We start from the raw sequence: 24,784 nt of genomic DNA on the forward strand, positions 1-24,784 counted from the left end.
TTTTCGTAGCGTTACCCAGATCTGCGCCTCGACACCACTCCGTCCCCGAGCTCTGCACAGATTCTTCAGTCTTGACTTTTGTGAGACCTTATACAGACAGACGTGTTTATACCAGGGGGACTCTGATCTTTTTTATAGAAAGATCGCAGTGCGTTAGATGTCATAGCAAAGGGTCTGACCACATGTGATATTTCCCTTTCCAAAATTAAATTTTAGCTTTGTCATTGTGGCATATTCACTGTGGATTGAAGAGGGGAATAATAAATGAAACTATTTTAGCATTTTGCAACAAGGAAAAAGTCAAGGGGTACGGACTACTTTCTGAACGCGCTGCATTAATAATGGATGAGAGGATGGAACTTGTACAATTATATGACACTTCACTTTCTGCACAGTCATGCAAGCAAATGAGATCATTCAAAATGAATAGGCAGAGCTCAACCAGCTTCTTCAACTTGTTTACAGCAGATTGAAAAACCATACATCTAAGACTTATTCGCCATGTTTGCACAACTGCACTGTTCTCATGTAGATATTTGCAGGCAGGGTTGCACAATGACTGGTGTTTCAGCGAACAGGAATCCAAGTTATAGGTTCACGATAGGCGACGGTCATTTCATGTGACCACATAGTGATGAGTCAGGCCGATGATCCGCTGCCCGGAATAGTGGCTCATCTGTATTGTGGCAGAGGGAGAGACAGAGGTAACACTATATTTCATAAGAGTGACCACAGTCTGCAGACAGTCACAGTACTGGGAGGGGCACATCAGAGTGATGCTGTCCAGGGCATCACGTTCGTACGACCGTAAGGGAAGGGGGGGGGGGGGGGGGGAGAAGACATCAGATAAACTGTTACCAGCAAGTCCATGTTGTCTTGATTACAAAATTATTTATTGAATCAAAAATTAGGGTAGACAAAAGTAACTGTGCAGCCTTCTGAAAATAAACAACAACAAATAAACAAATGTGCAATTAAAACTCAAAAGCAATAGCTTATAAAAATGTTTGTGCTATCGTGGCTCTCTACCGAAGATTTAAATCAAATCTATCACAACGATCATCCGGATCTATAGTTTACAAATATACAATGCTACAACATGCTGTAGGCTATTGTGTGTAGATGAAACCATCTAGCGGAAATTAAACAACTCTTTCTATTAAGAGAAAGAAAAAATAATCAAAAAGCTCTCGTGGGTTTCACTCTCAAATAAAAAAGGAAACAGTAAAGAAATATTTTTCTTAAAGTGGAAACTGAGCATAAATTAAAATAAATCTCTACATATAATATCAGCTTACTTTGCTGAGCAGCAACAAGCGTTTATGCCTGAACACAGACACTCAAGGTTAATCTACAGTCTAACGTTAATCCGACTTTATCCACAGCTATACCATTTAATGGTAACCCTGCACTCTCTATGAAACAGCTAAATTTGCCTAAAGCAAGGCCATAGATATAATTTTTTTGCATTATATTGCCATTACACATTAGTGGTGACTTGTTAATTAATGAATCTCTTTGCTTATTGTGGCATCCACCAATGATAAACCTCAATAACAGTGTTTCAAAAGTAATGAAAGCCTCATCTTAGAAGGTAATATATCAAAAATGAATAAGGCATGGTCAATCATATCGCACCCTTTACAAATATATGTTTCTGCAGGGTACAGACCATGTTACACAATGTCTTTAGATCATAAACAGCAGCAAGTGACAGTTAGAAGCTGAAACAGGAGCATAATGAAAACAAGTCCGTCCTCATCGTACTCCTCGGAGCCTAGAACTGTAAAAGTTGGCATCTGAGACCAAATCTGAGTAAAATAATAAACATATAATATATGGATCGATCCATTATTTTCACAAGTGCCCTTAAGATTTCATTAGTCTTATTTGTTTGAACAAATATTAAGTAGTACAAGTGTGGAGACATCATCGGATCCAACTTATTGCACCCTTTCAAGGATCTCATTTTTTTTACAGCAAACATAATTTACATAACACTGAGCAACAGAATAAGGCATCCACAACTTACTGTGGTAAAAGCAAATAAAATAAAATAAAAATATCTGAAAATAGTATAAACCACTTAAATTTGCTTTCATTGGCACATGTTTTGTACAACGTTCCAGTTCAAACTACTGAATTCAAGTACAGATGGCGAGATATGTGGAGGAACACAAACATCCTCCAGCATAACTAACATTATGGATGGACTTGACTGCAAACCTCTCACCTATACCACACCTTTATCAGACAGATGTTGCAGGTGTTTGGCGACTAACAGAGTAATAATCCCCTTACAGGAGAAAATGGGAAGTGGATGAAATAAGTGATAATAACTCTTCCTGCTTCAAAGTTCCTTTAAAAGGCATACGGCCCAAGACTGGTGGTCAGAGATGTAAGGTTCAAATAATAATAATAACATTCACTCAAAATATGACTCAATCCAGTCTCCAAATGTCTGTTGAAAAGGCCAAACTGAAAAAAAGCAAACCCCAAAATGAAATTTGATAAATGCTTCCTCGTTGCGGTGGTGTGGATTTCCCCTCTCATTGCTGAGGGAGGGCTGCGGAGGTTGCTTGGATGGTTCCCAGTCTCCCATTCACTTGGATGGTTTTTGTGGGCACAGCGACCTTTTAAAAAAAGACACAACACGTCATGATTGAGTTTCTCCACTTTGGTGATGACAGGAATACTGGTTTGTTGCATGCTGGGAAGCAATACGGTTCTGGGAGTTTTGTGGAAGGCAACAAAATGCTTACACTGAAAAACTTTTTTTTTTTACTTCACAAGATCTCAGAGACATTTGTTCATAAATAATCTCTAACTGTCTTATTTCCATTGTGCAAACACTATTCATTCTATACTAGTCTTTCCTCTTGTTCAACAGATGCAAAAATAATAATGCAAAATAAAAGCATTTCATGTTTCTGCCAACTTTCATTTTGCAAAGCTGTTGACCTAAAAATGAACTTTATCTTCTTTAAAATGTTTATGCAGCTGTGCAGTCAGACTGTCAGATATATCTTTCTATGTGTTATGATCTGTACTTCATTTCCAGTTTCCTGGTTGCTGCAGAGAACAAGAGCTTTGTTCTGCCAATGATGTCTTCAATCCAACAAGACAAGACGAAAGAAACCAGAGGAAAGACGCGAGAACAAAGAGATTTATTTTTCTGTTGCCGTCTGTCTGGCCTTTATTTGTTCACTGTTCTGTCTCTGCCTATTTTCATTCCTGTCTCTGTTTGTGTGCCCTCCCTCTCCTCTCTGATAGGAGTCTCTCAGGCTGGAGTTATGCTGTCTTGTGCACCAAAACCCAGCGAAAATACAAAGAATAATATTGATTATGTGCTGATGCAAAATTGTAATGTCCAGCTGAAGATGTGTAAAAAGTGTGAAGGGTTGCTGCATTTGTCTTTATTTGTACCTTTTTTAGCCTCTCTACAGCAGATCCAGAGCGAATGGCCTCCAGCATTGCCTCCCTGGTCACGGCAGGGTTCATGGGGGTGTTACCGCTTGGATGTGCCACAGCGCTCAGCCTACCCTGGGGCAAGACAGGTGGAGGAGGTGGGGGTGCAAACATAGGCGCAGGTGGCGGTGGTGTCAAGGAGAAGACAGGAGGTGAAGAGGGAGTCAAAAAGGGAGAGGAGGGAGAGGAGTGAGGGGCCGCTCTTCTCTCCTCCTCAGAGACCAGCTTCCTGACGTTGTCAAGTTCATCTGCAGCCTCAGATTTTGTCTGCAAAACACAAAGATGTGAGACATCTTTCTATCCATCCATCCATCTTCAGATCTATTTATTTACATCAACTTCTGACACCCACATACAAAGATGCTCGTGGTTTAAAAAAAGTATTTTTTTTTCTTTCTAATTGTGTTATACAGATTCATGTTTAAAAAAATATTGTATTCTTTCTGTAAGGCCATTCTACATGGGTGTTAAGTTTTATTTAGATATTTTTGAGAAGCACAACATTTTCGAGACTGAGGCACCATTCCACAGATTCCAGTTCTGGTAAGAGGAACCTCCAGAATAGAACCACAGATGTGTCAGCGACAGCGACACGCGTCCGGCCCCTTTCATTCCACATGGGTCCTTACATGACTGCAAACCATAACTCACAGTCCACACGCAGGGACGGAAATAGACTCCCATGTTTGCATAACTGGGTTCATGCATGGTTTTGTGAGCCGCTAACAACCTAACTACACACAAAGTTAGAGAAACGTTTACTTTTTACTTCATACTTGTGCCATGCAATCACGAGAAGTACAAACACTCTCTGTTAGCATTCTGACATTTGCTAATGAATAATTCAGGCCAGAAAAATTGAGAGTGATAGGACGGAATATTGAAAGTTATGCAGAAATTTGGTCTAGAGCAGGGGTGTCCAAACTTTTTATCCCGAGGGCCACATATAGAACAAAATACGAGGTCTGGGCCACTCACGCCATTACACCCCCCTGCCCTGGAGCAGACTGTTGACAGTGGGGGGGCGTGCCGCGTTCTGAGGGACAGCTGCAATACAGTGGGCCATAGTCCATCACATTACATTTCATTTAGCTGATTCTTTTATCCAATAAGTAAATAAATAAATACATTTAAAATGGATGGTGAGCCGCAGAAGGCCCGAGGGCCGTAGTTTGGACACCCCTGGTCTAGAGGATAAGCTGCAGGAACACTAAAAGTATCATGAATTTATCCTGAGTGGACCATGAATCCGTTTTCACCAAATTTTGTTCCAGTGTAGGAGATGATGAAATGTTATTTACACATTAACAACAGGTTCTACAATGTGACCCTGAAGGAGATCTTCAAATCTATTAGTATTACTTTCATGGCAATCCCTTCAATAGTTGACAAGACATTTCACATGATACCGCAGATGTCAACCACATTATAACATTTAGGAAAAATCTAAGTGATGTAGCTAATGACAAAACAATGCTGCCATCCCTGGAGCCCCAAAGCTTGCTCAGCTAAAAAGAAAAGTTATGTTTATGTGTAAAATATAGTAAATTAACAATTTCAAAGGTTAAATCACTGAAGGAGTCATTCAACCAGATATCGACGGGCAGTGCATACATATTTAAACAAAAGCTAAAAGAGTATTTCACCTTCCTCAGCCTGCCGGAATGGCTTTTGGCTCTAATGGCGGCCAGAAGAGCAGACCTCTCATTCTCCTCCTCAACATAGGATCCCTTCTTCGTGCTGCTGGATGCAGGGTTGGATAACTAATAATGGAATAAAATAAATAACATAAAATAACTTGCATTTCTATCACAGCTAGTGAGGAAAGTGTTCTCTTCCAAGGAATTGTCATCCATCTATCCATAGACAGTACTACGCTTATCTTACCTTCTTGAGCCGGTCCCTGCCTCCCTCTGTCTGGATTGCCTCCATTAGACTGCCGTGCAGAGACGTCTCCCTCTCCAGAGATTTGCTGGTCACTGGTCTGAACTTTTTAACTGGTCCAAACAGAGTTACCGGCTGTGATGTGTCGACGCTGCCTGACACTGTGACTGAAGGTTGTGGTCTTGCATCAGGCGTTGGATGGGGGGGCGCCTTGGTCATGTCCCCAGTGCTCTGTGGACCAGTAAAATATGGTATTTTATTGTTAAAACTGTATATTTCAAGAGACAAAAAAAATGCATTTTTGAATAATCAAGGGTTCACATACACTTGGGATACTGGTCGTGGAGGCTGTGGCTGGTTTGGCAGATGAGTGAGGAGGATTGCTTTCTGCAAAGTTCGGGCTTCTCGGCTGAATGCGTTTCATAGTGTCTCTGTCATTGTTGGTGGTCACATTTATCTGGGTGGGCCCACTAGACGTAATGTGCTGATTCTTGGCCGTTTCTCTTTCCAGCGTGTTAGAGCTTCCTCTTGTGGATCCAACGCAACTTCCAAACCCTCCCCTGTCCGGCCTCACTTCTTCAAAATCTCTCTGGCTCCCTGACACATACTCGGGGAAGCTCATAGACCTCATGGGACCAGACGGGTTAGGTTTAGAAGCAGAGTCGTTCTCCTTATTCTCGGACAAAGAAGACTGGGAGGACTGGTGTGGATTCACTTGTATGGAGCGACCGAACCTCTGGAAGCCGTCTGCCTGTGCTTTCACAGAGACAGAGGATTCAGGGATGATAGGAATGGAGTTAGGTTTAGCTGAGGTCTTTGGGGTGTATTTATTGATGGCAGATGCCACATAATGACTTGAAGTTCGCCTGGATGGCTTGAGAAAGCACAGGTCTCTTCTCGTGTCTGGAAGGAGTGGAGCAGGAAGGGCATGTTTATTACTTGGCTGCTGAATGTTTTTGGGCACTGAAATCCCGCGCTCCATCTCTACCTCCTTAGCAACGTGAATGTCTCTCACTGGTTCTTTAGCTTCTTCTTTGACCATCTCTTTAGGCTGGGCTTTCTCTGCAGGTTTATATGGAATACTTTTTGTTCTTTGCAGCTGCTCAGTGTTACTGGTCTTCCACGTGGTGTCTGGAATCGACAAGGGAGTGTTCTCCTTAGCTTTATTAATCTGACCTTTGCTGTGGGACGCAGGACTCTCTTGTCTCTCATTTGAGCTCCAAAAAGCTTTGGCTTTTCCAAGAAGAGGAGACTCGGGAATTGGGGAATTGATCCCCGACTCAGACGAACCACCAGCCTTGCTCTGACCCATTTTCACCATGTTTCCTTGATCGTCAATCTTAATGGCGCCTGCGATTGATGTGCCTGCTGAACTTCCTGCAGCGGCATGCATGACTGAAGGTTTTGGAGGAACCACAGTGAACGTTTTCATGCCGAAGCGTGATGTGACGTTGCGAGTGATTTTACCCTGTGCATTGCCAGAGCTGGAGTTATTTGGAAAAACTCTGTGCATCTGTTCGACTCTTTCTGTCGACACTGATCTCTGAATGGGTGGTGGTTGAACAGGTTTCTTCTCTTGAAAAGACTCCGGGCTGCTTTTGACAGGATCAGGTTTGATCTCTGTGCTCTTGCTGTGTTTCTGCACGTCGACATCAGATTTGACTGCTGACGTCGTTCTTTGTTTATCCTCCTTCACACTGTTGGCATTGGCGATCCTTGAGTCTTTAATTTTCGTCTCTATTATCTTTTCGTTGTGTTTATCACCTACAGGCTTGCTCTCAGATGCCTTCCTGTGCTGCTTGGGTTGCGATGTCTGCTTAGTGCTTGCACTGCTGCTTTTATTACTTTCAGCAGCTGTACAAGCATTGTTGTTTTTGTTCTGTGGCTCTGTACTGGATTGTTGACAAAAACCTAGACCTGTGATAAGATAGGGACAGAAAAAGTGAGTCATACAAAAAAAAATTTCAGAACCGGTTTTCAATGTACTGCATTGATATATTTGAGCAATAAAAAAGTGTGAATGACTGGACTCTAAAATAACTAAATTTCTCCCAAAAAACTCAAAAGCACAAAATATCAAGTGTCTGTTGTTCTACAGTTTTTCCTACCTTTGCTGCTAGATGTCGCACTCCTGGTGAGTGACTTTGCCTCATTTTTTGCAGCGTCACGTTCAAATTCCTCCAGGACTTCATCTATGGCTGTGACTGGCACATCCATGTCCACTACAGACACTGGCACATCATTACTGTTCATAGACATGGTATAGGGAGTGTCCTTCACTCCAATATCTATGTGTTCTGGAAAAAGGGGGGCAGAAGCAAGTGTGAACACATGATACTTTGATATTTGGGGCACATTTTGATTTCTGAGGAGACAACCATGGGAACCACAGTTTCTTTGGAACAGTAACTTAATGTGGACCAGCATGAAACAACCCCATTAGACAAAAAATATAAATTGAGTGGACTGTGAATGATCCCCCCCCTCACCGGCAATGTTTGCTTCAAAGTCTGCCAAAGTCCGATGGAGCTGGGCTGTGAGCTGTGGGTCCTTGTCATAGCCGTCTTTTAATTTGCTTGACTTTGCCTGGCGGCTGATGTCGGTGTGTCTGAGGATGGTACAAGTTTGAGTGTCAAAAACACATCTGCAAATACACATGTAGTAACACAAAAAATCGAATAACCTCTGCACATCTGCGCATATGTACAGTCATAAAACAGCACTCTACATGACCTCATGATTCTTTATTAACAGTCCCCCAGTTACCACCAAACAGCTGTTAGGAATCGTTTATTTATCGGTGTTGCATCCAGCACCCTTCCCGTAACTAATCTGCTTCAGAAACCTAAAGGGTAAATACAGATCAGTTATAGGAGGAAGAAGGAAAAAAAAAAATGTTAGGTTAAAATATTCTGTCCTTTTTCAAATTTGAATTTTATTTTTAATGGAGCCTGTTGGCTTAGAAACACGCCAATAAAGATATTATTACCGCAGTGCAAACTTTCTTAGCTCTTTTCATGGGTTCAGTAGAGAATTCTCATGAGTTAGTGGTGTATTAGCAATAACAAATTGCAACAAGGAGGCCAAACCAAATAGAGTTTGTCTTCTAAGAGACTTGGACTGGTCCTCCTTGCCTCAACGGTTCTGAGAAAACAAGGTTATAGTGCTTTCCTGGAATTCCGAGGAGCCAGCAGCCTCTGGCCAGACCCCGGATTCATAAAGTTTCTCTCAGTGAGAGCATCGATCCAGGATCCCTGCTCTGGGCACTCTACCATGCACATTTCACAACAACATAAAAGCTGAAAAGTGATCTGGGGCAGCATTTATTTTCCACAAAGTCCTTTGAATAACTGTGAGACCCATAACTACGAAAGCCCAGGAATAAAAGTTGAGTGGGCCAGCTTTGGCGACAAATCAAATACTATTTTGGTGAGAACTACTCTTGGCTATTACGGAGAGCACGGTTAAAAAACTCGGAAGACTTTTGAAGTTGCTTGAATTGGTGATGTTTACACTTCAGGGAAAAATACAGGTGTGAAGTAAATGTGACAACAACAAGAAAGAATCCTACTGAGGACTTGAATGCAGGTTTTAGTTATCAGTGGTGCAGGCTGGCGACAGCAAGGTGAATACCCCATGCATTATGTTGGCTGCCAGGAAACTAGGATCAATTAAAATGGATTTAGTAATAAATGGGGACAGCAGTAGGAAAGGACTGAGACAGAAGATGTATACGAGTTGGAAAAGAGGAGAGTAAATACTAGGAAGCATGAGCTCAGATAGATTAATGAGCAAGGTAGAAACTGTTCTCTTGAGGCCACAGCAGCGATGCATTAATGTGCTTCACCATCTTGAACGAGGCTTTAATCATCTTGTTGGACAAATAAATCATACGTTGGGTCAATTCAAATGGAGTATGCTTGGCTTAATCTACTTCCCCCTCTTTTCTTTTCAACCCACTCCACTCTATCATCAGCTTCCGGTGACTTTCTCTCTACCTGTGTCTTGATCCCCAGGTGGCACAGCCCTCGTCACTGTCACTGGAGTTGTCCCGTGCTGGTCCCAGCAGTCTCTCTCCTCCGCCTCCTCTGCTACTTCCACCCAGAGACAAACCGCCATCTGGGGATGTGGGTTGGGTGTCGGACGGAGAGCTGACCAGGCCCGAGTCCTCGCCCTCTGCCATGCCCTCTGAGGCGGCGTAACCCTGGTCAGGCAGGCTGCTGCCACCGCTGCTGCTGCCCAGCGACACGGTTTCCTCCTCAGGCGTTTCAGTCTCTGCTCTCTGACCACTGGCTGCAGAGCGTCCCATGGAGTGGAGCCAGGCTGGTAGAGGAGAGAGGAACATGTTAGCATCAGTCGCATTCCTTTTAAAACTGTGAGTAACTATTAGCAGCAATGCAATTTAACATGCAGTAGAAAGAGTGGTTTATGGTTGTGTTTAGTAGAAAATGACATTTGACAAAAGTAGGCATCATTAATAGCACTGGTTTTACACTCATGCCATGCATTAAGTTAAAAACTCTTTTAACCTCAGAAAATAAATACTGGGGAAAAACAACACAACAAATCATGAGGACATTTGTTTGAAAAGAAGCATAAGAGATGAAGGGATGACGAAAAAACACGGGGAAGTATTTACGTTAGTTTCAGCAATCATTCTGACACCACACACAAACCAGAAAACACGAGCCAAATATACAAACACAAACCCAGAGCACAACCACTTGTGGCTTGATAAAACAGCTTTAATGATGTGTGGGTGGACATGCTGTAAATAAACCCTTTTAATTAGATTTTTACAGTCCTGGTTTAGGTCGCCTGTGAAAGACAAGTGTTGCTTCATATCCTCTCATCTCATTAGTACAGTCATGCTCTGGTCAGTCCAGTGGGTTTTTGGAGTTATTTAGCCAGTCACTGATCTCATTGAACTCCAGGCCAAGAGAATAAAAATCAATGCACCATTTGTTAGATCTCAGCCGCCCGGCCAGCACACACAGCACCGGGAACCCTACAGGGATACTTTAAAATTAGTTTAACAGCGAGTGACCTTGTTAGTGATACCAGGTGTCTGTGAGCGTGTGCATGCAGTTGGGCTCGAATTGTGCTCCAAGTGTGCAGATCCGTGCGCGTGTGTGTGTGTACTGGGCCTGTCAGTTTTGGACCTGGTCCTAATGGTGTTGAAAGTACAGTCAGTTCCAGGAGATGTGGTGATGACTCACAGGGCTGTCCTCCCAGCTCCTTCCCAGCAACAGCTTAGTCATGCCAGCTACAGCCACAATCAGTGAACGCACACACATACACGCACACGTAGACACACACACACACAGTCTTCCACTCATATGTTTACACAAGTATACAGCATGCTTACGTTATCAACACACACAAGCAGATAGCTCAAACCTCAAACTAAGTTTTACCTTAGGCACATGCTGCTGTTAAAGCCATACAAAAGGTGTCTCCATTCCCAAGCAAATCAATAGTCATGTGCTACTAATTACAATCTAACTGCAGCGATCCATGCATGATCCAAAAACAAAATCCTGGTCGTCTTCATCAGGTCTTCAGCTCTTTAATTGAAAAATGATAATCAAACATTTATCTTTTAACCACACCTCAGACACCGAAAAAGCTTAATAACTACACTCCCACTAGGCTACACGTTTTTTTAAATCATGACTCAACAACTTAGAATTTGCAGAGGATTAATTACATTCTACATAAAAATTCAATAACTGTAACTGATTTAAAAACAAGCTAAAAATGGACGCGTCACAAAACTGTAAAATTGTACTTCACTGAAAGATTCGATTCAGTTACACCACAATAGTTGTATTCATACAGTTTGGTACAAGTCATATGATTTAAAAGCACACAAATATAATATTTAGTATTTTTCTTTTTTTAAATATACATGTAATAATAGAGTGCTCCAAATTGTAAACAAGCAGTCGCCTATGAAACAGTATCCCCCTTAAGGTCAGATTTCTCACAAAGATTCAAGTGATATTCTCCACTCTGGTGTGGACCCAAACAATTAACCCTTCTTTCTCTTTTTAGAGCCCTTACCCATCATTTCAAAAACAAGCCGTAAAGCATCCATGCAACTATAAGTAGACACACAGGAATACAAAAAATCTATGTTTAGAGTCAATCTTTCCACAGTGTAGACTGTAATGACATCTTCTATTTCAAATACTTGTCTTAAAAATGCATGAGCCACTAGCACCTAAAAGCAATACGTCATTCACAGATCACCATCTCCATTTTATTGCCCAAAGGCAGCTTGTATTCAGGTCTCTGGTTTCTATCATCATCCACAACAGCAGGCGCAGAGAGGAAAACATACACTGTCCAACTATTGATCTGCAGATATCACATCACCAAAATATTGGCTGCTTAGATATTGCATGGCCTTGCCTCATAACCTCATTTCAGTATGTCACTCATCAATCACACTGTAACTGATCCATCCAGGGTTTAGCTCATCTGTCAACGTATCGTCTTCTGACCACATTCTGCGTGTCCACTTTTACCTCATCCCTGAACTCATGCATTATCAATGACAGCTAGCAGATGAACTTTAAAAGCAAAACCAACAAAGTATGTACATATATTTGTAAAAAAAAGGAAAAAGGAAGAAGATGAAAAATCCAACACAGCCTTTGTTTTGAATGTTTCTTGCTATCACTTGTGGCATCTTCTCTCCTCATCAAATCAAAAATAAAGTTATTGAAAACTGGCTTTTGCAAATTCGGTATGACACCAAGTGAAAGCAAGAAATAATTATGAAAGGATTGAGACTGTAGCAACAAATATATGAGGACAGAAGAGACAGTAGAAGCATTTCTTGAGGACAGAGGATGGTGAATGTTCGAGGGAGGTCCAGCAGAAAGGAGGAGAAGGGTGAGGACAACGCAAAGGGGAGCTGATGAAAAAGGACGCAGGAAGGTCAAGCCAAAGAGAGACTTCAGGAGTGTTTGGAGCGCAGACGCACAGGCCCACAGCAGTAAACTACAGAGGAGGGTGCGGGGTGGGGAGTAAAGAAAAGAACAGATGTTATTTGAGATGGATAGATCATGAACATTTAGCTTGGTGTAAATGGCGAGGAAAACGGTGAGAAAAACCTCAAAGGTAAAGAAAGTACACGAGAACAAGAAGCCAGATCATACAGATGCAGAGGGTTGCATACCTACAGTTCAACATCTCTTCCATTATACATCTAATATACTCCAATGTACTGTATAAATGCAACATAAAATTCACTCCACTTGATTGGTGTTGACCCCAAGGCCCTGACCTTTGGGCCCAGAAGAAATAACAGCACCTACATGTTGACATTTATAGATATGAAGCACCTTGACCTCACATGGACCCAGTATCACTTAACAAGTCAGCTGCCGGGGGCCGCTGATTGAGAGATGCAAAGCATGCGATTGCGACACAGGCACAGGCACAGGCACACACACACACACACACACACACACACACACACACACACACACACACACACACACACACACACACACACACACACACACACACACACACACACACACACACACACACACACACACACACACACACACACACACACACACACACACACACACACACACACACACACACACACACAGCTTTGTCAGAGAAAAATAACACTTTTGCAAAAAGTTTTACAGAACTCTGATTGAAACACGGGAGGAAGATGTTAGTGGACGAGGACAGCAGCTTCTAGGAGAGAAAAAGAAAAACCAGGAGAAAGGCAAGAGGAGATGTCCATCTGGAACCTACACTGGGGAGCCGCTTCCTCCTCCTCCATGGGATTGTCTGGGGAGAGATTTTCTGTGAGCTCAGTGGGAGGGGAAAGCGGGGGAGGAGTGGAGGGGGCAACCTGCGCGGGTTCCAGGGCTGGGGAACGACGGGGTTTGGGTGGCACTGCTTGATCGGTTGTTCCTGGAGGAGAATGAACATGGAGGCAGAGCAGACACGGATGGTCATGCTTGTAAATAAAAATGAGGAAGGTGAAATAGTTATCTCACATGAGTTCTTATCAAGCTGAAAAAAACAAGGTCAACTTTATTCAAACTTCATGATCTAATTGAATATTTTTTACATTATTGTATTCTATCTTGTTGTAGCTCTTTTCTCGTCTGTAACACTATTTTATATTGATGGTGATGTGTGATCTTCAAATTGCTTTAAATAGTTTTTTTACCCTGACTTTTTAATCTTCAACTTGTACAGCACCATGTAACAGTGTTTTGAAATGTGCCATATAAAGTGCATTGATATTAGTTTTTCAGACAGTTTTGTTTCTGTTTTTCTAATGATAAAGTTTGAGTTTCTGTGCGCAGACCTCAATTTGTTGTCAGCTGAGCCATGGAGGGTATTGCTGTTAAAGAAGAGTAACTTACTCCAGTATTTACAGTATACTGATGAGTAAGTTTTACTTTTGCTCCTGTGGAATTTTCACAGTATATTATGTAGTGGAGGGAATCTGTTGACGAAGATTAGTAGTTATTTTTAAGAAAGGTGAGTTGTAGTAATGTTCTAGTTCACACAGATCCTGTATCTTGTTAAATATATACAAGGTGTAAAACTGTTTGTTAATTAGCTAAACACTCTACCAGTGAAGATAGAGTAGAGTCCATGTGTAATATAAGTTATATGTTGCAGACCGTGATGCATAAAGAACAGGAGACAGGTGATGCCGATAGAAGTGTGGAGTGACAAATGGGACAAAATCAATCCGGATAACATTTTGGTTTATGTAGGGGTGAAAACACAATAACTGTAAAAGAGCAGTGCTGAAATGCAGCTTCCAACTTCCCTTATAAGGCTTCTGATGCATTAGTGTGCTTTGTCTTAGTCAGCAGCTGCAGTCGATGCGCTGCCTTATCTGTTTACTCTGTTTACTCTCGACAATAGGAGGGAACTGAAATGGCATGCAGAGCCGAGATGATAAAGTACACCATCATAACACTGACATCTTCTGGAGATGCATGCACGCACAAACACACATTCAAGCACACACATCAGTTAAATTGGTTGAATCCACTTTCCCTATTGATTTATTATTTATATTTACACTGCACAGAGTGAAGTGATGCCTAAGGTGCTGAGTTAAATAGCAGCATGAAAAACATGGTCTGTCCCGAAAACAGTGGCACTACAGAGCATCCCCACAGATGTGCACAAAGGGAGGTTGTGCTGACTAGATACAGTATACAGCAGAAATCGACTTCTCTGCTTCAGCATGAAGTGGTGATGTGTGCACATGCCTGTTATTTTAAGTACTACAGTGTCTCTGTTTTAAACTGATCTGAAAACTTGAAATTACATAATTGATTCCCTGGAGCTAACGAGAACACACACACTAACATGCCCATAAACGCACGCACGCACATACACACGCACGCACAACCTCTGTTTATTTACGATGAGAAATCTTTATCACAAGGCTTGTCAGAGTGAACGACAAACAGTTTACAGTTCGACATAAACATCAATTTTGTTTTAATGAAAGGCTAAATAAAACCTACATAAATCAAAGGCTGAAACAAACCTTTATAAATGAGAGACTAACTGAAACCTAATAAATGCACTGTAAACATGTCTGCTTCTGTCTATACAAGCATGAGGGCACCACTATATACTTGTACGTGTAGCTGTCTAGCCCCGACATGTATACCAGCTATTTATTCGCTGACAAATATGTACTGCTCACGTGTAACAGAGTCCTCAGCATGGCAATGAAACATATCCTACAGTCTAAGTGAAAGTTTAAAAGTTGATGTTGAGGTTGTCTGTCGGACAACAAAAAGCATGGCTGTGAGAGAAGTTGGCTTTGGAACTGAAAGTATTTTTGTATAAATAAACATCTTTACTTTCTAACACAATGCAGAGGGGAACGGAGGGACACTGCAAAAAGTCAAAGCGAAGGTGGAGAGAGAAGAAGACGCAGTCAGAAGAGTGTCAGGACACAGAAAAAGGGAAATAGCTTGGTCTATACATTTATAAATGATCCCAATTCTGTCTGTTCTATCCTGTCTAATGCACAAACCTCCTCATTCTTCATCCTTTCTCCTACTTTAATCTGGTTGTCCATCATCCTCGTCTTCTTAAACCCACCTAGAACCCTTGTTTCTACCTTGCTACCCCTGTCATCTCGCTGCCAAAACCTTCCCATGCTCCTTTCTCTGAACTCTGTTCTGGTACCCTCACCTTTCTCATCCCTTTTCTAAGGTCTGCAAGTCTCTCATGTCTGCCCCTGTCAGACACAACAGCCCTCTGCTGCAATCTCACTTTGCTACAGCGCAAGATCTAGGTTATGTAAAGATCAATATGAGGCCAGCAGAAGTTCAAGTACAGCCCATTTAAATCTGTGATGGATCCATCTGACTTTACATCTGCCTGCTTTGAAGGTTTGTGCAACGGACTGCATGAATATGAGAGAAATAAAGATAGGGATAGAGAAAGAGGGAGGGGTAGAGAGAAAGATAAGAACGTGAAGGATTGATCAGCGTGGGCAGGAGACAAGGACTGTATTGTCTCATGTGGCATGATGAAAACCAGCTCCGCTAGTTCTTGAACTTACGCCATAACAGGTGTCAACATCCCCCCCAACACACACACCAAGTCAATTTTGACAGTTTAAGTTTCAGATGTTGTTGCGGTGTGACAGCTCAGTTCTCCAGGGCAGTCAATTTTAAACAGGAAGGAAACAAAAGGAAAACTCTACAGACAACTTCTGACTGTCTCCCTTCTTTAACATACCGAGTGTTTTGTCGTCAATGTCATAAGTTCAGGGATCAACAGCCAAGTTCATTTTCTTTGATGAATATAAATGTTTGGTGTGCTGTAGTGTGAATAGGTGGTGAATCAGCTGGCTTGAAACTGATTGTTCCTGTTGCTAATCTGCTGTTTAAGAATCTCAATCTACAGTTTACACGTGTTTGTGTCGCCAGTGGGCTGCACAGGAAGTCCTCAGGTCTTTACGTGCCTCCTGCAAAGTTCCCCTTTGTGGAACTGATAATGGATTATTTTATCTCATCTTGAATTCAATAACCTTAACCTTAACCTTAACTGAAGTTTCCAAAGTCAACAGTTTGTCTGAGTCATGTGCAGGATTGTTTTTTGCATGTGCTGTGCTGAATGTATGTAATTTACCCATTGCACTGTGTCTGTTGCTCTCGACTTCATCCAGTTTCAGGTTGATAGCCGACTCGGTCTCCAAGCTGGAGCTGCTGGCTGAGGCCCCCTCTTGATTGGATTTGGCAGCCATGCTGCTCGACATCTCTGATTCCTCCATCCTGCTGCTGGAGCTTTTCTTTGCGGGCTGCATCCGCACAGACCCGCTCGCTGTGCTGCTGGTGAGTGTGCTATAGTAGGAACCAGCCTGGTCTAGGTCAGCATCTGAGTCTTCAAGGCTGTGGCTGATTTCGGAGCTGGAATCATGGGTGGCCAGGCTGTCGGTGGTGCTGCTACTTGGGGTTGGGGAGCTGGCGGTTGGGATGACCGGTTGTGCTACATTTTTCAAGGGGACTGGTTTTATTGTGTGCACTATCACAGTGGTAGAAGAGACTGGAGCTGACTCTGCCACCTTGGTGCGGAGAGCTGCAGGTGTTATGGTGGCGTAAATGTCATCAGAGCCAGGCGTGATCGAAGCTGGGGTGGGAGGAGGGGCAGGAGCCTTTCTTTTCCTCTGCTGGCTTTCTGAGCCAAGTCCCATCTAGAAAACAAGTGAAAGAGAAGGAGAGAGACAGTAGAAAGTTAATGTGAGCACCTTGTGTGCGTGTGTGTGGTCCAGCCATAAATCCGCCAGTAAATTCAGTCTGCCAGGACTGAGGTAGAGTTTACTACTGAGTAATTAAATCAAGTGGAGTTTTGGCAGGCGTCTGAGTCTTCAAATTCCACCAGAGTGCCAACATTATCCTGCAACAAGACATATCAACGAATGGCAGTAATACAGTTAATGTGATGCAGTGTTCTTGTGATAATACATATTGATATGTGTATTTTACTGCTGTGTTTCTATCTCTTATTATTGTTGATCAGATCAGAGGGTGGAAGTGTCTGCACAAACACATGTGTGTGCCTGTATCATTCACTTTATTTCAAACATTACTTTATTACTGTCAGAGGACAACCTAATTCAGGGATACTGAAAAAAAAACAAAAAACTGCCAATTGATGTTTCATAATATTAAAACAGTTAAATGCTTTGTATAAAATTAATTTGATGGAAAGACCAACATATTAAACTAACTAAATATCTAAAACATTTCAATATCAAAGTGGTTAGAAGGTGTTTTCAAATTGAAGCAAAATGAGCAAAGACAAAGTGACAATGCAAGGTGGGAGAGTGTCCAATTTATTCTAAAGTCAAGATCCAAGAGTCAGTTTAAAAGTTCTATGGGCAGGTTCGAACAGTAAAGTTGACCTTTTTCCCAAGAGATCCAAATTACTTAACTACAGGGAACATGCCTTGTCCTGCTGCATGCGGGGTGGCATCATGCAGCAGGACAAGAAGGAAATCAGGCCAACTTGCCTTTCTGCAGGGAAACTAAATTCACACATGTGAACTCAATGAACTCGCTGCATGGCATGTTAGGGCCCCCCAACTGGTTGTCTTTCTCCTTCGTGGTCTCCCGCTTCTTTCCCTTTCTGGTACACGAATACAGTCTTACCAGTGATGTGGGCCAAAGTTGAAGCTGAAATGGATGACTGACTTGCCAATGAAGATGGATTTGTGTGTGTGTGTGTGTGTGTGTGTGTGTGTGTGTGTGTGTGTGTGTGTGTGTGTGTGTGTGTGTGTGTGTGTGTGTGTGTGTGTGTGTGTGTGCGTGTGTGTGCGCATGTATGTTTGTGTGTGTTCCCTGCAGTGTGAAACATAAGACTGCCAAGCCCTGCCATGAATGGAAGAGAGCTCTGGCCTTAACACACATGCAGATGCACACACACTGTTCTGTCTGACTGTATGAGCACAGATACACACTCACATATGCTCACAAGTGCACAAACACACACAAGGGGGGAACAGTATATCTTGTATCTAAGACTGAGCCGGGGTATATGGATTATAGGGTTGTAAAGGGTTGCAGGGTTACGTGTGTCCTGCTCTAATGGGCTTGTTGGCGCCATGATTGGGAGCACAGCATGTAGGCTTTTTAGAAATTGATTTAACATTTGTTCCAGTTTTTCAAACCTTCATTAGCTTGATACATGGTCAGTGTTGAGAAAGGATCACTTTTTCCTTAACAGTTGCTGTGTGCATGCATCGCTGCAATTCAGAGGGGGATCTCACTAAGTCACAACAAAGTAAAGATCAGTCAATGTATCTTGTGGGTCGTCAGGTACTGGCACAATCAAGTCATGTTGCAATAAATCCAAAGCAGAAGGTTCCCCATGAAGCCAGTCTTTCACATTTAACTATTAAAGACACACTATGAGACCATAAGAAGGTGGAATGATCAATACAAATACACATCTTTCATTTCCATTTAAAAATGCAAATTTAATTTAGGATTGACATTAGGAAGTTAAAGTTAGTCATTATCACAAGAGACTGATTCATCCATCATATTTGTGTGTATTGAATATCCACGAGGTCTCAGTGAGAGACTTTTAAACAACGTATCTTGGCACACCTATACTAAGACTATACAAAAAAGAGATAGTCCGCAGTAGTTTGTTTTTGCTTTCTGATTAAGAAAGGATGCAAGGACAGCAACATCCATAATCTGATAATCTGACTTCTAAATTTCCATAACAATGTGATTCTATTTGTTTCTTTGTTGATGAAACTAGCAAAAGCAAAACCAAGAACTTCATTACAGCTTTTTCTGTTCACTGCAGTGATTGTGTTGCATAAATGATGCTTAGTCTGAAGACTGGTTTAATCTATTATTGAGCTACAGATGCTCTGCAGTAAAAATGTCTCTCTCGCTAATCACAAGTAGTTTGGATAGAGCAACCTATATTTCCCTAACAAACTGTTTTATCACAGGCTCAAATGTTAAAATTCATTATTAAATCCCTCTTCTAATTTAAACTTGTATTAGCTCAATAGAGAACTATTGAGAAATTAGTTAAAGTGGGTATATTTTTAAGGGAATGTGCCTCTACACAAACGTGTATAGAAGGCCATGCCAAGACAGTCTGGTGTGTCCATTAAATTTCCCACTCTATGGATTGAGAGGCGAAGGGCCCCATGTTGGAGCATGTTGATCAGATAGGGCCACCCATGGAGGCTTCAACCTGGTGGCGTGACCATTCATCAGTTGTTTTGAAGGCCTCTTGATGGGTGAGGGGCTTTTTAACAGGGAAACATTACAGCGCTAATGTGGAATGTGAAATGGAGTATGTGTGTGTGTGCCTGTGCATGTCAGCATGCATGAGTACATCTATGAATGCATGTGTGTGTGTGTGTGTGTGTGCGGATGCATGTGTCTGTATGTGCGTGTCACAGATAATAATAGCGGCTGAACTGTCTGAGCATTGCGCGGGGCACTGAGGTCAGGCTAGAAGACAGTTGGCGTGTGTTAGGGTTAATGTGTGTGTGTGTGTGTCTTTGTCTGTGTCTGGCTGTTCATGTATGATGAAAAGAGTTTCATGCTAAAAGTCTTAACAATATGCATGTGTAGAAGAGGGGCGTGGAAGAGGCTAGCTGAGGATAAGGAGACACATGGCTGACCCAGTTCCATTGTCGTCCACTTGTCCCACTAACCCACTGAAATTTTATGTTTTCTTCACCTTTTCCCTAAATTTATTGTATGGTCATGTTCGTATGAGCATATATGTTTTTAGTTAAGTGTTAGAGAAATCTGAATAAAAAGTATTGTACTAATAACAGCATTGATTCATTAAATATCAGGACAGACTAGGAAACGTAGCATAAAATATGATTAGGACATTATTCAATTACATCTAGGTTAATACTTTACATTTCTTCTAAAAAAATGAAATATATACAGTGTATACTTATTCTGCAATATAACTGAATTCCAAATCGTTTCAGATGCCGCCATGAACCGTTTGAGACATGGACACAAAAATAGAATCACTTAATTTGTTTGTCCCATCTGTTCTGGGTGGTGTCAAACACGATGTGTTTTGACAGCATCAAGTGCAAACAAATCCTGTCCTACATAGGCCGCATGGCAGGGTGACGAGTTCCCCTATTCCTGGCCCCCAACTCACACTTTCACAATCTTCAAGGTCAGTGCGTAAGAATAGAACAGCTTATAGTGACTACTTTGAGTACACTTTAGGCAACATAACCACAAGAGCGAGCAGGTGTACAGTACACAAGACACTAGTACTTTTATATAAACAGTTATTATGTTTCTTCTAGGCAGGTGTATGATGAAGGCAAAATCCATGAGGCAAAACAGCAAATGAGTAAATGTAGAAAAAACTAAAATTACCAGCTCACAGCTTTACACTTCCACCAACCAATGACGTTACAGTTAGCATCCATGTTTGTCCAGATTCATATAATATTTATCGAGCAGTAGCAGCAAGTGTTTGTTTTATAGGATTCTAGTGAATATCAACATTTTAGCTGACCTAATTCCAGGTACTGTTAGTTGTCACAGAAAGGGAAACATTTTATTGAAACATCTCTAGTTAAGGTGTCAAGTTACAGCCACAAAACTGTTGTTTCTGCACATAATGACGTCTCAGATTATTTTACATCTATAAGCATATAAGCATATAAGTCTTGAGTTACAGCCAAAGCGAGTTTCGTGGGTCAAAGTCCCTTTGACCTTTGACCACCAAAATCAAATCAGTTTATCCTTGACAGCAAGTGAACGTTTGGGCCGAATGAGAAAAATCCCACAGGGCATTACTGAGATACAAGAAACAACTCATAAGAAAACTAACAGTGAAAGTTTTTTTTTTTTAATCGCAGCTAATGGTCCATTCAATACATCAAAAAATATAGTACTTTTAATCTTTTTGTTATCACTAACCTTCAATGGATATGGTGTAATTGACTCAAACTGTATATAGACAGTATGTGAGTGTAATTGACCCTGAAAATCTCAAATACAATCTGAATAATCCAAGGCCCTTTGAGTAACATGTAAAATAGTGAATTGCCTAACAAGAGCTGGAACACCTGGTGGTTTCAACTGTAGTACATATGCATGAAAACAACAGCTCTCAAAATAGAAGGATATAAGAATAAGGGATGGAGGGAGGCAGGGCTGCCTGTTTGCTTTGGCAGCATTTCGCTTTGCTTCAAACTGATAAACCAGAACCTGTTTGTTCCATGAGAAAACATGGGTAAAGTAGAGGTTTGGCAGACAAGTATACATCCATTTTTACATCCTTGCAAACTTCTATTGACCTCTCACATTAGGAAAAACCTGGTTTACATTCTTCCTCTCTGTCTCTGCACTGCTTTTTTTAATTTCCCCCTTCCATTGTTTTGCTCTCTTGTTCTCTCACAGACGCTTATCTGACTGAGGCTCAGCCTATCTAACCACAAATAGACCAGGGGACTAACAGCGATGTGAAAAACAAGCCTCCCTCTGCCATCAACCCTCTACATTCTCAGCAAAAGGCAGCCAGCTCGATCAAACAAAAGCCACACACACCTCAGGCAGGTTTACAGCATGTGCAAAAAAAAACATTCAACATGCGAGCAGGGTTTCATAACTGCATTCATACAAGGCATACACACCTCAAAAACATCCAGACACGAAAACATTATATATGGACTAAAACTACACTTACTCATAGTATTGCAAACTGCCATAATTGGAGCTGCAAACATGATAAGAGCTGTGCCAGCTAAGTCTTTATCAGATCTGACAAGATTTCTCCTAGTCAGATACATCAGTGTTTCTACTACTATGGTACGTTTTGTGTTTTTCCAGCTGAATGTCACCAAACTTTAATTCCCAGGATTCACTTGTGTTACCAAAGAGATGTGATGTGAAATCATTAAATGTCTGTTTCCTGCTGTCCAGCTTATATCTACCATCCATGTCTTTACATTTTAAAAGAAATACTACCAACATGCAGAAACAAGGTTTAGTGTTGTATTGGATAATAGTAAAGCTGACATTTCATCCAATCAAGGGACTAATTGAGGCAGAGCAAGCCAATTCAATTTGTGGTCTGGTGGCACAAATTTAAAAAAGGTCTCTGTAAAATGTAATATGGGAGCAGTGAAAGTGCAATAAAAGCTGAAAGTCTATATTTAACTGTAGGTAATCCATTTAAGACATTTGGTAAGGTTTTCTCACAGACTCAAAGACAGCCTGCTTACTGTTACTGATCTTATTACTCCCTCACACTCCTTAACACTGCTTGTCCTCTGTTAAACTTTCTCCCTGCTGTGTCCTTCTGCAAGGTAAGGGTGATGCTGAGGCCTTACCAACCTGGTTTCACGCTGCAATGCAACTTCGCCGATATGACCCAAAAGCTTATTCATTGTTAATGTGGCACATCTTGAATACACACGTCTAAAAACTCACAAGAGCTTATTTACATACTTTCTGTCTGTATAACCTGACTCAGTGCCTTTTTCGCTCTTCAAACACCCTCCTGTTGTCTGCTTCACTTGCTCTGTCTCCATCTTTCACTCTTCCTGCACACACAACATACTTGAGCACAAGTGTACAAATGCATAGAGAAGAATCAAGAAGCACCTCCTGTTACTCAGCAGTGAAGCAGCCAGCTGAGAATATGTTTTAACTCCTTTATCGCAACAGGCTATGTAGACACGGCTTCCTTTCCGAACCACAATAACAGATTACCTATCGCCACAGGTCACCCCCCCTCATGTTTCTCTGAACTCAATGTTCCAAAACACTTTTTTTTTTTTCAATGCTGCTCTCATAAAGACAGACCCAGATTGTTGATGTTAAGCTGAGGAAACAAAACTGCAAACTTCGCTTGACTCCACGATGAACTCCAGCATATGAAAACATCTGACTCTCTTACAGTTGAAGACAACTACACACTATTCCTGGAAAAGTCTCATCTGTCTCCAGCGTATTTGCTATTTACAATTTTGACTACTGTGTGTAAAGAAAACTGTTTCTCAGACATTGGAAAGGATCAATAATCCTCTTCAGCGAAATTCTTGTTTCAGAAATACAATAACTTAACAACAATCTATAATATGTAAAAAGAAAAATCGAATTAATACTGTGTATGTTGCTGTACTTAAAAAAGAGTTTTACACAAGTTTACATGACGGTTAAGCATAAGGCTAAGGCAGCGTATCCCACACAATTCATTCAATCTATGTCGGTAGTAGGGGTGAAGTAGTTTCACTGCAAATAGTGCTGCACACAGCTATACGATGCAGGAACGGAGCAACACACCAAGCCAGAGATCTCTTATCGTATAATGAGTGAAAATATAGAGTGACATTTTTTTTATTCATTAGGAATTAATTAGGATAGGGTAGCCACAGTCACATGGGAAACACCGGCTAGGTTTTAAGCTTTCATTCATTTTCAGCTGCTGACCTTAATTTTGTGAATGATTTTAGCCTAACCATATTCCTAATGATTTTAATGACCGCTCATATTTTGTCTCGGCCTCTGCAAAGGACATTTGAGGCATTTACTTTCATTATAACAATCTCATCATCCCAATAGCTTATATTACCATGTCAGTGTCCATTACTGCATCTTATAAGCCACCATTAGTTGACCACCTAAGCTTGTTCAGCGCAGAGGGAGGTCTGTGAAGAGGGAAGTCATCATGGGAAGCCGTTCTCATATGACCAGCTATTCTCTGCCTAATCCTGCTCTCCCTCAATTACGCACAAACACATATGCCTTTTCTTAACCGCACACACAGATGTCAGGTGAGGTAGCATGATGCAGAAGTGGGAGTGTTCGAAGCGAATAACAAATCCCAACAAACATAAAAACCCTATAAAAACAAACGAGCTGGCCCACTTCCAGCCCATCCCCTGTGAACAAACCTGCGTCTGCACTATTGTATTCTAAGAAGTATAGCGTGACATCTGCTTTCACTGGAGCCTGAACCTGCTGAGGATGATGTGTTTCTCTCATGACAAGCAACGTGTGCCAGTTTTTTCCCCCCATTGTATATTAATACCACCTCCAGCAACTGCAATGCCAAATTTCATGAGAAAGTACAACTTGGATTTGGATTTGATCTGATTAGACATGCACAATTGTTCCTACGGAACCAAGTCATGCAACGCTCTTTAATGCCAATGCCCCTGGGATGTTGTCCTGATAAAACCTGGCTGCTCTGACACCCTTTACTCTCATGAAGCTAAATCAGTTTTAATCACATTTTCACAACAAACACAGGCCAACATGCTGTTAATCTTTGAACACTTCACACTTCTGCTGTGTCCTCAGATCAGTCACATAGCACAAGAAATCCAGACTTCCACTTTCTACAGAATTGCTGCTATTCTGTTATTACT

General features: G+C 41.6%; 1 protein-coding gene across 7 annotated transcripts in view; it reads right to left on the bottom strand.

Moving 5' to 3' along the window:
* Positions 1–871: 871 nt before the first annotated feature.
* The window catches only part of cobl (cordon-bleu WH2 repeat protein), a 50,948-nt gene continuing 27,035 nt past the window's right edge, over positions 872–24,784 (bottom strand). For 6 of the 7 annotated variants that reach the window (XM_062398495.1, XM_062398498.1, XM_062398496.1 and 3 more), the window contains 10 exons: positions 16,519–17,080; positions 13,141–13,302; positions 9,351–9,675; positions 7,842–7,960; positions 7,461–7,649; positions 5,678–7,269; positions 5,356–5,583; positions 5,115–5,231; positions 3,427–3,735; positions 872–2,633 (listed from right to left, as the gene is read on the bottom strand). In XM_062398495.1, coding sequence (XP_062254479.1) covers positions 2,550–2,633; positions 3,427–3,735; positions 5,115–5,231; positions 5,356–5,583; positions 5,678–7,269; positions 7,461–7,649; positions 7,842–7,960; positions 9,351–9,675; positions 13,141–13,302; positions 16,519–17,080 — 3,687 coding nt within the window. In that variant the 3' untranslated portion in view covers positions 872–2,549. The remainder of the gene's footprint in view (positions 2,634–3,426; positions 3,736–5,114; positions 5,232–5,355; positions 5,584–5,677; positions 7,270–7,460; positions 7,650–7,841; positions 7,961–9,350; positions 9,676–13,140; positions 13,303–16,518; positions 17,081–24,784) is intronic. The other variant, XM_062398499.1, reaches the window with a different exon arrangement.

The sequence above is a fragment of the Platichthys flesus genome, chromosome 11, assembly GCF_949316205.1.
Source record: "Platichthys flesus chromosome 11, fPlaFle2.1, whole genome shotgun sequence".
NCBI classification, from domain to species: Eukaryota; Metazoa; Chordata; class Actinopteri; order Pleuronectiformes; family Pleuronectidae; genus Platichthys; species Platichthys flesus.